The 16,663-nt window shown below is 36.8% G+C and overlaps 1 protein-coding gene across 1 annotated transcript in view; it reads right to left on the bottom strand.

Moving 5' to 3' along the window:
- LOC120160726 overlaps positions 1 to 16,663 on the bottom strand; it is an 86,546-nt gene that overhangs the window by 16,511 nt on the left and 53,372 nt on the right. Inside the window, 9 exon segments of the mRNA XM_039171106.1 lie at positions 785 to 969; positions 1,057 to 1,212; positions 8,019 to 8,105; positions 8,251 to 8,686; positions 13,578 to 13,654; positions 13,754 to 14,584; positions 14,693 to 15,187; positions 15,289 to 15,419; positions 15,848 to 15,902. Of these exon segments, the coding sequence (XP_039027037.1) occupies positions 785 to 969; positions 1,057 to 1,212; positions 8,019 to 8,105; positions 8,251 to 8,686; positions 13,578 to 13,654; positions 13,754 to 14,584; positions 14,693 to 15,187; positions 15,289 to 15,419; positions 15,848 to 15,902 (2,453 nt within the window).

The raw sequence follows: 16,663 nt of genomic DNA, 5'->3' as shown, positions 1-16,663 counted from the left end.
AAGGGATCCACTCAATCTTATGGGATTGACCATGAGGAGAGTTTTGCCCCTTGACAAAGGAAACATTAAACAAAGATGTCAAAGTATACACATACCAATTGAGGTAGTTCCATAATGGACCAAAGACCAACTATGGGTTATTGAACTTTCTTATGTGGAGCCTAATTACATGGAGTGCATAAGCTGAATTTAGAGCAATGTCACATGGTACTTGTGAGGATATCTACAAGAAATTTCATGAAACTTTTCTATGATAATAAAGTAGCTATAAGCATTGAATAAAAAACTCGTTCAGTCTAATTGAAGTAAACACATGAAGATTGATAATCACTTCATCAAGGAGAAGATAGGTGAGGGAATCCTTAGGCTAGTCTACACAAATAAATGTCAATAGACAATGGACATTCTTACAAAGACATTACCATAATATATTTTTGTGAACTTGAAGTCCAAATTAGACATTGTTGAGATATATATAATATTAAGAGTTGATTTAGCTATTGGAGATTTTATTTATTGTAAATATGTATTGCAAATATTTTTGTTCCCTTATCTTTACATAATTATTGGTATAAAATTAGATTGAGGCTTGAGAATTAACCCAAAAGAAAAATGACCGATACCATAACCAAATCTCAAAATGACTCAATTAGATACCAAAACCCAGCTAGACCACTCAACCACTCTCATATGCCTACCTTTTGAAATAGGATAATGTAAATAATAAAAGGAAAATAGTGATCAAGGAAATTTTAGAAATATATGCACTGGTGTAACATGTAACCTGTAAGGACTTGATGAGGAGTTTGGGCGGAAGATAACTTCGTAGCGTGAGCTTTTCGTTCCACTCCTAACTTCAACCTTTAAAAATAACGGATTACTTCCAGTGTCATTTTTCAAAGAAACACGCATCACCCCTTCACTACAAACACTAAAAGGTGTACTCCACCCATATCCATCTACCCGTAACTGAAAAAGAAGAAGACCAATTAGTTAAAACAAACATAATAATTTATGCAACATATTGAATCACTGCTATAACTGATGTACACTGACCTTCAACAACTCAACTTTTGAAGAAGTCTGCCATCCAAAGAGTTTTGGAGGATCAGTGGGATGGATCCATTCTACTGTCTGAGAATCATACTGCTGCAGACAAATACTTAAACCGACCATATTAACAAATAGCATGTATGGCTGAAGATGGATGACCTGAACATTGAATATTCTGATTTATTACTAACTGAGAAAAAATCTATTTAGATAATAACAATAAACTATATTATAAATTTGACTGCTTCAGAAAACAAAATTTTCCTTGTTCAGTTTTAACGTCTAAGTTAAAGCTTTTGAAGCTTATGCCATGGACAAAACTTCTTTGTCTTGATCCATTACAACATCCTTTCTATTTTGATTCACTACTAGTGGCTATTAGGCTGAATACCAATGCCTTCTAAATGCTTATAGGTCACTCTAATGATCTAAAATTACAATGGATGGAAAACGATTTATTAGGTCAGAAAGTACCAACGGAGGAATATAGCAGTGTTTCTCTAAAGAAGATCCCAGGATATTGAATATATTTCTTAAACTACATGACTTTATGCACATAAGGAATAATATTCATTAATCAAGTGTACAAGAAATTTCAGAATAAAAAGTTCAAAATCTCAAACATACTGTTACGTAAACTATTATCTTGAGTATGTTGCAGCAAAGTTTTGGGTTTCAGTTTTTTTTATAAAAAGATGTCTCATTAAAACCCCCTTTATAACTGTCAAATTACAAAAGTAGCTTAACGGACATTGGAAGGAGGAAAAGAGTGCCTAAAATTTTATTAATTAAATACCAACAACAATACAAGAACAATACAACACAACCACCCAGAAAACAACCCTACACAACAATAACCAACAACATAACCTAAACAACCTTAGCCACTCCCTAACTTAGCCAATTCATCAGCTTCATAATTGCCTACACGCTTAATATGTCAATGACACCCCTATTTAACACAATACTAACAATTTCTTTCACAATAGCCTCAAAACAAAGGAGTTCAAGATCCAGGATTTCTAATCCACCCTACAGCTACTAAGCAATCAGACTCAACAATGAGCCCTTTGTATCACTTCCAGACTCCATGAACAATTCAAATCCCCTTTTGATAGCCAATAATTCAATCAAAATTGGAGGACCTAGACCAATATTTTCAGAGAAAGATCCTAGCACCACATTATTCTTGTCCCTTAACAGCCTGTCAATACCCCTTTTTTGCCAATGACAATCCATTGCACCATTCATATTAGCTTTGAAAAATCCAGGAAGAGGAGGAGACCATCGAAAAAGATTAAAAGACTCAATTTTTTAAGACGACCCAACATCTGCTAACCTGAGGTCCGCCATCAAGCTATCCACCAATAAAGTCATATTTTTAAACTTAGACAGGAACCAAGATGCCACCCTGTATCTAATAAAAAAACATATAAAAACAATATCTAACTTCCCTTTATTAAAAACAATTACATTCATCATCTTCCAAATTGACCAGAATATTGCCCCTAGAATAAAAGTCCAAATAGTCGAGTATGACACCAGCTTAAACCAGGCTGACATTAATGAAGCAGAACTTTCTGGGACAACAAAAGAAATATTACACATCCTAAAAAAGCTCATCCATATCCCCCACGATACATTATATGACACAAACAAAAGGTAAACAGTTTTAGGACCACACAGCGTGTAAGATTGGACCACGATTCCAGGTACCCCTCTCTTAATTAACTCCATTTTAACTGCCACCTTTTTATTCACCACCTTCCACACGAAGGATTCCACCTGGGGTGGAGCAACCCCTAACCAAACACTCATCGACCAAGAAAAACTGATAACCGACTCATCAAACATTTGTCGAATGCAATACTTCATTGAAAAACTTCCATCTCTTTTTCCTGTCCAAACATTGTTATCCTCCAACCCATTCGAGGAATGAAAATCAATTAACAAAGAATTAAGTTCAATCCATTGTTCTATCTCCCATATTGCAAGGTTTCTTCTCATTTGGATATTCCAAAACCAACAAGAGGCACACTTCTTCCTAAAATCTATGATCATCCCATCCTTGTTAGTCAATAACAAGAACAAGCGAGTAAAGTAAAATTTCAGTAGCAGACCATCTAACCAAGCATCGTGCCAGAACGAGATAGAATCACTATTGCCTACTCTGAAATGAAGGTTCCCCCTAAAACAGACCCCAAACTCATCACTATAAAAGCAATTTTTAATTATCCCTTTCCAAATCCAAGAACCTCTTGATGAGACCAAATTATCCAAAGCAAAGGATCTTGGGTTTAGATTGTTAACACAACATATAACCTTCTTTCACATAGTCACTTTCTCATGAACATACTTCCACATCCACTTCCCCTAGAGAGCTCTATTCAAGAGGTCGAAATTAGTTATCCCAAGACCTCCAACCTCCTTTAGTCTACACACCAAAGACCATTTCACCCAATGTATTCTCTTCCGCTCTTTTGAACCTCCCTTTAGAAAATTAGCCATAGTGGAATTCAACTAGTTCAACACACATGAAGAAATTATGAATATAGACATAAAATAGATAGGCAAAGAACCAAGGACATATTTAATCAATACTACTCTCCCAGCTAAGGACATAGTCACAGATTTCCAGCCAACTGATTTCTTCTGAAACCTCAGAATGAAAGACTCCCACATCAGTGTCGAGTTCCTCTTAGCTTATAGAGGAAGTCCCAAATATTCTGAAGGAAACGACCCCACCGAGAAGAAAATAATATGTGTATATTCATTGAGGGTTTCTGATTCTAAATTAATCCCGTAGATCTTACTCTTCATCAAATTCAAGTGCAGCCCATACATCATTTCGAAAATATTAAGAACCTTGCTGACATTTCTCAATTCCCCTATAGAAGCATTACAAAATATTATTAGATCGTCAACAAATTGTAGATGTGACAATATAAAGGAACGCTCCTGATAGCCAATCTTAAAACCTCGAAATAACACAGAATCAACAACCTTTGATAATAATAAATTCAACAACTCTCACACTAAATTAAAAAGCAGAGGAGAAAGGGAGCAAACCTGGCGAAGCCCTTTAGAAATTTTAAATTATTTCATAAGAGACCTATTAACCAACACAGAGATGGACGCAGACGACAAGCATAATTCGATCCAGGAACACAATCTATTACCAAATCCCATCCTCTGCATAATTTTCAACAAAATCCTCCAATCAACCGAATCATACGCTCTTTCAAAATCCACCTTAAAAACAACACCCTTCAACCCTTTCCTTCTCCATAAATCAATCCCCTCATTTGCAACAAATGAACAATCCATGATTTGTCTCCTTGGAATGAAAGCAACTTGGGTCGGGCTAATAATTGCGTCCATACAAGCTTGCAACCTTCTCGATAACACTTTTGAGAGAATTTTATACAGACCTCCTACAAGACTGATTGACCTATAGTCCTCCAAGCTCTACGGGTTAATCTTCTTTGGAATGATTGTAATATAAGAGTGATTCACCCCCTTCCCATCTCTTTCCCATATAGAATTCAGAAAAGAATCTCAAAATTTCACTATTCAAACTTGACCATAATCTTTTGAAGAACCCCATATTCAAACCATATGGACCTGAAGCTTTGTTACTATCCGAGGAAGCTATTGCATCCCAAATCTCCTCATCTGAAAACTAACTTTCCAAAAAAGAACTCTGATCAATCGAGAACTTCAAAAAATTTAGGTCCATGTCTTCAACTTCAAGAGTTATTTTCTGATTATAAGCCTTTCTGAAGAAATCCGCCATACCTTTTTTTATCAAGGCCGGATACAATACTAGACACTCATTCACCTTCAAAGATTTGATACAATTTAATCTCCCTCTATTACTAGCACACTGGTGAAAGAAGCAAGAATTCCTATCCCCTTCTAAGCGCCATTTCACTCTCGATTTTTTGAACCATATCAACTCATCCTTCCTATATAACTCCCACAAATTTGATTTTGCTTTCGCTATTGAATCAATAGAAACTGAAGTTGACCCTTGTTTTATTGCCAACTCTATTTCATGAATGAATTTCTCAAGGTCCTTTAGTCATCCCGAAATTTCAAATGCTGATTTTTTAACCATTTTTTAATAGCTGATTTTGCACCATTCAACAGAGTAGAAATGCTATTTTTCCTTCTTCCTTCTTGAAGCTTCTTCAATTCTAACTCCATCACATCCTTAAAGTCACCCTCTTCCATAATATAATTAAATAACTTGAATGGTTTATGCCCCAATTTACCTCGTAATTTTCCAACAATATTGCAATATGATAAGAAATTGATCTTGGCAGCAAGCTTTGACTTATCTTAGGAAAATGAGATAAAAAGCTCTGATCAACCAAAAAGTGATCCAACCTAACAAAGGTCACTGAATCTCTATTGTTACACCAAGTAAACCACCAGCTAGCTAAAGGAAGATCAACCAAATTAGCTTGAGACATAAAAGCTCTAAAGATCCTCATGGAAAAAAAACATTCGAACCCTTCCCTAATTTTCTTCTCCAGCAATAAAATTGCATTAAAATCCCCTCATACACAAATAGGGCAATCAAATTGTTCAATAAAGGAAAGAATATCACCAAAGAAGAGTTTCTTTTTAGAATCCACATACAGCCCATAGACGTTTACTAAACAACAATCCTCTGAAAATCCATTCAATTTACCCCTCACCGCTATAAACCTTTTGTGAATGAAATTCGATTGAAGACAGAACACGTTCTCGTCCCACATTGTAATCAAAACCCTGCTGACCCCTCTGAATGAGAAGTTACTGAGCCTCGCAAAGCCTTTCTCCCAATCTTTCTTAACAACGAAGGCTTGATTGATTCTACTTTTCATTCTTGAATAAACAGAAAAGAAGTTTTATTATTGTCAACCACCCCTCTAATTGCTCTTGATTTTTCCTTCCTACTCAAACCCCTTATATTCTAAGATATAATTGAGAACTTTACCATTTCAAGAAGTTACATGAAAACATATATCACCTGGGAAAGTTTAACTTCCCCTTTTATCTTCATTTTCCTTTGCCAATTCCATAACTCTCTTCGTGAAAGTTTTTTTTTACCTTTTCTGAATGTAACACAGAGTAGATTAGTAGTCTCCCAGTTCGTAACCACCTCCTACGCGATCTCATTCTGCTTTGGAATGGCCACCGAATCCTCATTTTCTCTTACGCTCGACCTACTCCTTTCCCTTGATCTACTGTAGACTCTCTTGAAGAAAACTCTTTCATTTCTTCCCACTGAAGCACTTCTCTCAAATGGCAGACCACGATCAGGCGAGGAAGATCCATTCCGAGAACCCAACCGAGATCGACTCCTATAATCTCTTTCTTTAAATTTGATAGCTGATGAATTTCTGGACATACTTTTTCCAAAGCCACACTCACTCCTTGAAAGTCTTTTAGGTCTTAAACTTCTATTCAACCTATCCAAACAAATATCATTCACCCCCATGATTAGACTTAATTAGATTAAGCCCAACAACCCGTTGAGAGGATTCTTACCTAAATGGAAATTTGGCTTCCATTCTTCCATTATCCCAACCCATAGTATCAATACCCACCATATCATGTCCACATAGACCTCCAGCTCATCACTCAACATATCTTCATTAACCTTTTGCCTCGAGCTGACTCCCTCATTTATTTCAAGTGTATTCCCTATACAGCCACTTGTTTGGTTCTCCCGCATCCATGTCTCCATCAATCCTTGGGAACCTGATCGTGGTTGTTGGACTTCTATCCCCACTGCCCCATCATGTTCATCGCTATAATTTTTTTTTGATGAATCTACTTCCCACTCATCAACAGAATCACCAACATCACTTTTACCATAAAAATCGGGGAAAAATCATCGATCAAATCCACTTTGATCTTTAACAGATACGATATTCCATATGTTTTATAGTAATTGAACTTGGCACATCAAATGGACTAGCCACCCTCAGGAGCATCTGATTTACACGATAGTCAACCTTCTTCACTGTTTTCACCAACTTCCCCCACCTATTCGCCAAAATAGAAAAAAAATTTCGCTTCAACAATTAAGAGGCACTCCCATTAAAGGGATGGAACATAAAGCTAAAGGAACGCTCCCTTCTTGAGAAATAGGAGCTAAGCACTCAAACCAGACATTCAACTCTTCAATTTTATTCTATAAAACTTCCTTTCGTTCTTCCTCATATGGGAAAGTAATGATACAAGTATTCTTAGCGAATCCCCATTTTGCCACCTTCACGTTAACACCCTTATTGCACATGGCATTTTGAATGAACTCCACATCTTGATTGGATTTTTATATACCAGTCAAGGACGATTTTAGCCATACTCTTTCTTCCAAGGGTATGAAAAACTCCAGTTGACTCTTCATTCCCCCAAGACCCTCATAAACTATATTTTGAGGAGCCAACAGCTTCCTAATGAAGTGGATTATATATATATATATAACACAGAACATAAGAAGACCAATATCAAAGGACCAGTGATTAAACTTCATGCATTTATAGAAAGAAAATTAGAACTGGATTATATATATATATATATATATATATACAGAGAGAGAGAGAGAGAGAGAGGGAGGGAAATAAGTAGACATAAGTTAACATATAAAACAAATAATTGTTCATGGAATCATGACCGCTATCATCTAAATGCCAACTGAAAATATCCTATTCAACAATAGGGATAAAAGGAAAGAAAAGATTGCATAGGCTATACAAATTTTAATTATGGTATGCCTCTGGACAATGACCAAAATTTACAAAGATGAATAGAGATAACTTGAAGAAGTTAAAATATACACAAAAAAGCACCAATGAGGATAACAGAGAATATAAATAAAAAGATTAAAAATAATAAATTTTTATCCTAGAGAATGGAACCAGAAACCACAATAAAATATAAAACCTCAAGAAACTCAAATTTTCCACCTTTGTTCTGTCAGAGGTCATATTAACTAGAGCTGAAAGCTTGTAGTAGGACTCACGTGAAGCGAATGCTGCTAAGTCAACACGTTCCTGGAATAGAAGTTACATTTATGTTAGCATCACAATTGGCTGAAACAACACCAACCAATTTATCAGAAGCAGAGCCCATCCACATAGTCCACAAAATCAAACAAGATATATAAGCATGTAGACATATCGACCACTAATATATTACCTTCTTTTCAAGCTCAAGAAGAGAAATCCCAGGGCCGTAAATTTCAGAATCTTTGAGAGCCACAGCAATACCAACACGTGGGGACACATATGTATCCTTTTGTGATGTAAACAGTGTAACACCACTACGGCCGGCAAAGTCTTGTGGCGAAAGCATACTAGCTATTGGACTGGTGTCCTGAATAGCTTCAAGTACTTGAATGTTTCTCCTTGGACCTGAATTTTTCCTTTCAGTACTTGAATGTTTTGCCGATTTAACTGCTTTAGATAGTGAGTGTGAATTCACATCTGCAGTATCCGAACCTTCAATTTCTACCACTTGATAAGCTAAAGGCAGAGACGAATCATTAATGATCCAATATGGAACAAAAAACCTTATCGTCTTAGGTGCAGCACTGGTTCCTCCCATATCATGTTCAATGCTCACACGCAATCTCCTGCAAACACACATGAAAGGTCGTGGATAACAGAATGTACTTTTTAACAAGAAAAATTTAGCAAAATGTATTAAGCCTAAGACTATTCAAACAAACTTTTCTGTAAATGAATTCCATCGAAGTTGATCATGAAGGAACCTACATAATACAAAAACATACATTGTTTTCACTTATCTAATTCATTATTATAAAAGATATAGAGAATCATGGCATCAAATTTGGGGGGTTTACGGATCCCAAATTTATCATTGTTAAACAGAGCTTTGCTAGGGAAATGTGTATGGAAGTTTGCATCAGAAAAGAAGTCTTGGTGGAAGAGAGTGGTGTGTGGTATTTATAATTTGGATCCAAATTCCATTATGATGGGGAATTCCTGGTCAGGCCGAGCATCGTGGATTTGGGAAGGTGTGGTTAAAAACTTCTTCAACAATGATGGTTTTGGAGATTGTCTTAGAAGGAATATGCGTTGAAGACAGGGAATGGGGTATCTGTGGAGTTTTGGAATGACGTTTGGTTGGGTGAAGTTCCCTTGAAAGTTTTGTTCCCTAGACTTTATGTTCTTTCTAACAATAAAGAGGGTAAAGTGATGGAGTTTGGGGAGAATAATGACTCGGGGTGGGTGTGGGATATCCAAATGAGAAGAAATTTGGCTGATTGGGAAATTGAACAGTGGCTATAGTTGATTACTATGTTGAATAATATCTCCCTAGATCCTGCTGAAGATGATTGTTGGATTTGGTTAGGGAATGGAGAGGGCTGCTTTACAGCGAAATCTTGTATTAACACTTTCATTGATCAAGATGGGTCTGGACAGAATCAGGAGAATTGGGAAAAGCATATTTGGGTAGGGATTGCACCTCCATGGGTGGAAACGTTTGTTTGGCAATTAGCGCATCAGAGATTGCCGGTTAAAGAGTAATTATTGAAGAGAGGTGTGATAGAGATTGTTGATCATCTATGCGTATTGTGTGGTCGAGAGGTGGAATCAGTTTCACATTTATTTCTGCATTGTAAGATAGTGTGGGGCCTGTGGTCAACATTTTTGAAAATGTGGAATGTGTCATTGGTGATTCCTAAGCATATCATTAATTTTTTCATTTTGTGGGATGATTTATTGCCTAAATCTTCGATCTGGAAATTCATCCCAAGGGTAGTGATGTGATCAATGTGTAAATGTAGAAATGAGATTATCTTTCATAAAGGAAAGCTGGATTTTGTCAGACTATTTTTCATTGTTCGATTTAGAGTAGCTTCCTAGTTTGTTGCAAGGTTAAATGATGTGGTTATTCCTTTAGATTCCCTAGTAGGCGATTTAAAACTTGTCGATTAAAGGGGAAAACAACGTAAGGGCTACTCTCAATCTTCTTGCTAGGTTCCTCCCCCAGATGGGTTCTTAAAGTTAAATGTTGATGGAGCGATGGTATCGGGCTGGGATAAAGGAGGTATTGGTGGTCTGATTCGGGATAGTAGAGGTGTGTGCTTCAATGGTTCTCTGAAGCAGTAGGGGGAGGTCCTCCTATCATGGCAGAGTTGTTGGCGATTAAGAGGGGGCTTTGTCTTATGGAAGAGCTAGGTTCGGTTTCTAATAAAAGGTTTATTCTGGAATCTGACTCAATTAATGCTCTGAAGTGGATCAAGAATCCCGGTTCATGCACCCCTATGTTTCTATCCTTGGTGAACGATATAGTTTCACTTTTGGAAAGAAAGGATATTATTATTAAGCATATTTTGAGAGCGGCAAGCTGGGAAGCTGATAAACTAGCTGGAGATGGGATAGGGTGATTTCTTGGTTTATAATGGTTGTGTTGATTTGTAGGAAATGTAATTTCCTGTGTTGTAAGGTGTTTTGAGTTAAGTCTTATGTCCTCCAGTTGGAGGTTTTGGAGTCTGTTATGCTCTACCTATGTATTATGGCTCTTATGAATAAAATTTTCTAGGCACTCTTTTCCTCCTTTCTTGATCCTTCATGTTACTGACATAGCATGGAGGGTTAGGAGGCCTACTCTTCTATCAAAAACAACTTAACCAATTCCTAACTTAGCCAATTCATCAGCCTCTCAATTAGCACAAATTTCATTTAACTAGTGATCCAAACAACAGAGTATAGGAGCCCGGATTTTTAATCTAATCCAAAGCTACAGAGCAAAATGACTCAAGAATGAGTCTCCCCTTATCGCCATAACTCGAATCCACAAAAGGAACGAGACCCCTTCTAATAGGATGCAACTCAGCAAAGATTGGCGGCCCTGGACCAACACCTTCTGAAAAAGAACCCAGAACCACACCCTCACTGTCCCTAATTAAATCACCAATACCTCCTTTTTGCCACCTCTTATCCATAGCACCATCCATGTTAATTTTGAGAAAACCATGTGGTGGAGGAACCCACCGCACTGCCTAAGATTTAACTGACACTAAACTAGAAGTTGAATTTGCTAAGGACAGATCTCCTACCAGAATATCAAAAGGGATCGACAGGTCATGATATCTAAAAAAACCATGACACTATCCTGAATCTTATACGAAAAAATAATAGGATTGGATCTAACTTTCATTTTTCAACAATGATCTCATTTCGACATTTCCACACTGATCACATAAGCACCCTTGGTGTGAAGATCCATATGAACGATTGCGAAGATATCTCATTCCAAGCAGAAAGCAAAGCAGCAGGGCTCTCTAGAACAACAAAAGAAATATTCCAAAGTCACACGAATCTTACCTATAATCCCCAAACCACATCACACTGAACAAAAAGATGAGAACCAAATTCATAAAAACCTTCCACACAACGGACACGAGGAATCATCAATCCCCTCAACACCTCTCTTCAACAACAACTCCCTAACAGCTAACTTTTGGTGAATAACCTACCACACAAAAACTTCAACACGAGGAGGAACTACTCCTAGACAAACATGATTAGACCAGAAAGGGTTATCTACAGACAATGCATGAAAATGACTTAGGCAAGACTTCACTGAAAAGCAACCTTCCCCGTTGCCAATCTAAACCCAGCAATCTTCCACCAAAGGAGAAGTAAAATTGCCTAACATCGAATTTAGATGTAACCATTGTTCTAGCTCCCAGTCTTCAAGATTCCTTCTCATTTGAAGGTCCCAAACCCAACCCGAAGAATTGCAGGATCTGAAGTTAGCAACTCTACCCCCTTATTAGTTGAAATAATAAATAGCCTCTGAAACCGATCTTTCAATAGACATAAGCCAACCAAGTATCATGCCAAAAAAGGATATTTTCCCCATTACCAACTTTTAGCTGCAATTTATTTCTAAGACAGACACCAAAATCATCACTTGAACTGAAATTCTTAAACACACCCTTCCAAATCCATGAGGCTCGATAAGAGGCCAAGGAATCCATCGTAATAGAATTTAGATCCAGATTATTCACACAGTAGACTACCTTTTTTCCATCATGAGTCTTTTTTCACTCACAAATTTCCATATCCATTTTCCCAACAGTGCTTTATTCAACAGATCCAGATTGGAGATTCCTAATCCCCCAAATATTTATCCAATGAATGTTCATTTTCTCTTCTGAACCCCCCATAAAAATACCACCATTATAGAGTTCAAATTCTTTAAAACGCTAGCAGGCAATCTAAAGATGGATAAAAAATAATTGGTAGAGAGCATAATACTGATTTTATCATCACAACCCTTCTAGTTATAGACAATGACGATGCCTTCCAACCAGCCATCTTCTTATGGAATCTTTGGATTACAAAGCCATATAATTTCTCTTAGCCCCTAGAGGGAGACCCATATATTCTGATGGAAACGTACCCACCGAGCATCCAATAGAAGAGGCCCAAACCTTAATTAAGTCAGGATCGACATTGATTCCAAAGATTCTACTCTTCGACAAGTTTAATTGTAACCCTGCCATCATCTCAAAAATCGTAAGCACCCTCCTTACTTTTTTAGCTCCCCTAACGAAGCATTGCAAAAAATAATAAGATCATCAATGAATTGCAAATGCGACAGCAAAAAAGATCTCTCTTGGTTCCCAATCTCAAACCCTCTAAGCATTCCACATCCATCTCTTTAGTAAGCAACAAATTTAACAGTTCACCCACCAGATTAAACAAGGGGGAAATAGAACACCCTTGACACAACCCTTTAGAAATATGAAATTCTTCCAAGGGTGAACCATTCACCAACAGTGATATTGAGGCTAAAGAAACACATTCGTGAATCCATGAACACCACAACTCTCCAAAACCCATACATTTCATAATTTTCAACAAAATCGACCAATCCACTAAATCATATGCTTTCCTAAAATCCACCTTAAACCCTCCCTTCTTTCCTTTCTTACTCCAAAAATCAATGTCCTCATTATCAATGAGCGAACAGTCCACAATTTGTCTCCTAGGAATAAAGGCAAACTGAGAAGGACCAATAAGGCCTTGAATAGTTGACGCCATCATTTCTAGAAAACCCTCTTCCTCTAGTAGATAATTAAACATCTTGAAAGGTTTGGGACTTCAATCGAAACAATGGCATATCAAAACAGTAAATAGTTAAACAATGGCAGTGGCATACTTTCTAGTCCAACATCTCCTTTGAAATAGGTTGTGTTTTAAATCTATATTGCCAAAGAACAAGTATTTGTTGTGCAGGAAAAAATTATGCCAACCAAGAATGAAATTTCTGGAGGAAGACCAAGTCCAGTTTATATTAAATATCGGTCACTTCATTAATAGTTAAAATAAAGGGGGGAAAAAGGCCCAGACACTGCACAGTAAGCAGCAGAGGAAAAATGAGGTAATTTATGCATTGTCCCCCAGGCTGACAAATAACAAAGGATGTAGAAACAAAAACTATTAGAGGCGACCATACATGAAAAGAATTTTTGGAGCCACAACCTTTTACTTTGCTGGTGGAACATCCAGAAATGCGAAATGTGATCACCGGAAGAAAGATCCAAAATAAGAACCGGGTCCTGCATATGATAATGCATTCAGCACTAAGAAATACATGAAAACTTGCAGATGAGAATAAAAAGAAACATTCATGGTCAGATCAAAGTTAAACTTGTTACCTTTTCCAAAATCCAATCACCCTGTACAAAAAATGAAAGATATATTGGTCTTTGGATATCCACTGAATATATATGAGCACTCTTCCGTGAAGATATGGTTCCATGCTCTCGTTCAATATAGTTCCGTTCTTTTGTTTTTTCCCATATTGTGAATTCAGCTGGACAAGATAATCGATTTTCCAACTTCAATGGAGAATTAACAGAGATATTCCAATCATAGACAGGCTGATTAAGCTCAGTATGAAGGGCTGACGCATCTGCACCTACACTGAGCCAAATTTGCCTGCCTTCAACAGCAGGGCAACAACAAAGAAGTATATCCTTTTTTTCAAGTTGATTTAACATAAGAGCGAAATTGGGAAATTTGCTTCCATGTGGCAAAGTATTTTTACTATATAGTGAACACTGATCTACAAAAGGCTGGTCCTTTCCACTTGCAAAACTTGAAGCAATGGCAACAACAATAATATGACCCCAAGCGTATGGCAGCTTAGAATAATCAACACTGGGACGAATGCGTAAACACTGATCAGATGCTTTAGATGTACTTTCACAAGGTAAAACAGTAGAACATCGGGGGCTTATCGTAGTGAAGCCACTCTCTGTGCAACTTTTGCCTTTCTCAGCAATTAGTTGTCTTTTTCGGATCCAACGCCTCCTCCGCACAACATCATTACCAGATTTAATATGTGATTTTGAAGAAGTCGAGGGCCATTGATTTGGATGGTCAACACCATAAGCCCATCCATCTTCATCAACAAATTGGGATTTATCGATAGTCCATGTCGATATCCATTCCCACCCCTTAGGTAGGGGAGGTTCAAAAAAATCCTTCAAGATAAAGATGAAGTAAGAATATACAGAATACCAGAGAGAGATAAATGTGTATTGATGATCATGCAAAAAAATATGGAAACATTGATTCGAAAAATCACTAACCTTTGATGAACATGAGAAGTCTTTGGTGCTCCAGCACTCAGGGTCACTACCTTGAGAACCAGACCACTTACCCCAGCCAGATATTGGGTGATACCTCTGATTTTCAAAGATTTCTTCTACCATTATTTTTCGAGCGCTTGATCCTGAATCCTGAAGCATTGACACGCGACATACTGCAATATCCAAATTAACATCAGATTCATTTACAACGGTAGCAAGACCCCTGAAAATGGCATGCTTCTTTCCATTTTTCACAACAACTTCCATTGCAATGAATTCGCTTTGGAATGATTTTGGGACTACTGACAATGGAAGCAGTGACCGAATGCTTTCCCATGAACCCTCTGATCCAAGCCTAACCCAGAAACCTATGTCCTTGTCAGAAGCATCCTTGCTTTCAGTATTTCTTTCAAAATTCGCAGTTGTATCCCTCTCAAAATAAGACATAGAAACAAAGAGTTTAACATCGCCATGCATATCTTCAACATTACTGGACTGAAGAGTAAAAGAGGACAGTAAAGAAATGAAGGATAAAAATCTACTGAAACAAAGAAGGTGAAGTAATTGGACCAAAGATGCGGGAAAGAGAAATTCACCTTTTTCTTCAACGAATATGATTCAATATTCTGAGTATCATTCCATGGAGGCAACATCCTTGATGAAGCTAGCTTTTTTAACATATTGGCACGATTCCCAATAGGAAAAGAAAGTGCACCAACAACTTCACCTGCTTTTTATTAAATTACAAAATAAAGAGACAAAAGCGCACACAGAAGCTCAAGTAAAGAGGAATAACTGAGCAGAATAAGTGAATATTTGATGTATATGAAAGAATTAAGGAAAAAACTTCTAGCAAAATATCGGTCACTTAGAAGATATCATGAGACAATAGTAAATCAAAAGCTAATGAATTAATATATAGTGCAGAACAGATGAAGGGTGGAACAAAAAGCGAATCACACTGTAAAGACTAACTAATAGAAAGTGCTCATGATAAAATTTCGATGGTCATTTAAATAGAGTGTTTATTACGACATAATAAATGAAACTGAATGCAATGAACATCAACTCATTAAAGTATAAGAGGCACAGACAATATCTAGTTTTTATGTGGATTTCCATTTTAACTCAAGCTGATGAACCAAAAAAACGTACCTTTACCGGCTTTTGCAGAAAGGTTTGTTACCTCCACCTCCAATTTAGCAACCCCCTATGACAGAAAATGCAGAAATTCCTTAGCAGTGTGGGAAACAACTACTACTGCTGGAGAATCTCATGGATTATTTAGCTGTAAATATTGTTCTTGTAGATTGTAGACGTGTGGCATATTAGTTAGAGATTAAAGTTTATTTTTTATTTATCTCTTAGTAGTTTAGTTTTACTCTTAAGTCTTATCCTAAGTGTAGATATAGACAATATCTAATATCTAGTGTAGTCCTAGTTAAAGTGAAACAGTATGTATTAAGTCTTTATAAAAAGACTAGAATGACCTGTAAGGATAGACTGATTGTTTGGGATAGGATCCTGATTCTTTCCTAAATAACTATTGTTTCTTCGTATAAAAGGAGGCACACTACCACTTGGAATAAAAAATATTAAGTTCCCAAAAATTAGAGTACAATAACTGATAATCAATCTCCTACCTGTGATGGAACCTGCCCAATTCGGATATGTATATACTTTAACAGTCTAATATGTACCTTGAAGATGAACATTCTTTGGATTGTGCATGAACTAGCTTATCATACTTATAGCATATGCTATATCTAGTTCTGTATGTGACAAGTAAATCGACTTCCCTACTAGCTTTCAGAATCTTTCCTCTCAACAACTTTGTTGTCTTTTGCTTCGTTCAATATTTAGTTTTCTTCTATAAGTATATCAATTGTCTTACATCCCCAACATTCCCGTTTCTCAAAGATGGTTAAGAGTATATTTTGTTGAGCCATAAAAGTTCCTTCTTTTTACTTA

This window comes from Hibiscus syriacus, unplaced genomic scaffold (genome assembly GCF_006381635.1).
Source record: "Hibiscus syriacus cultivar Baekdansim isolate YM2019G1 unplaced genomic scaffold, ASM638163v2 tig00000313_pilon, whole genome shotgun sequence".
Taxonomy (NCBI): domain Eukaryota; kingdom Viridiplantae; phylum Streptophyta; class Magnoliopsida; order Malvales; family Malvaceae; genus Hibiscus; species Hibiscus syriacus.
This window is presented reverse-complemented; position numbering and strand designations above follow the sequence as displayed.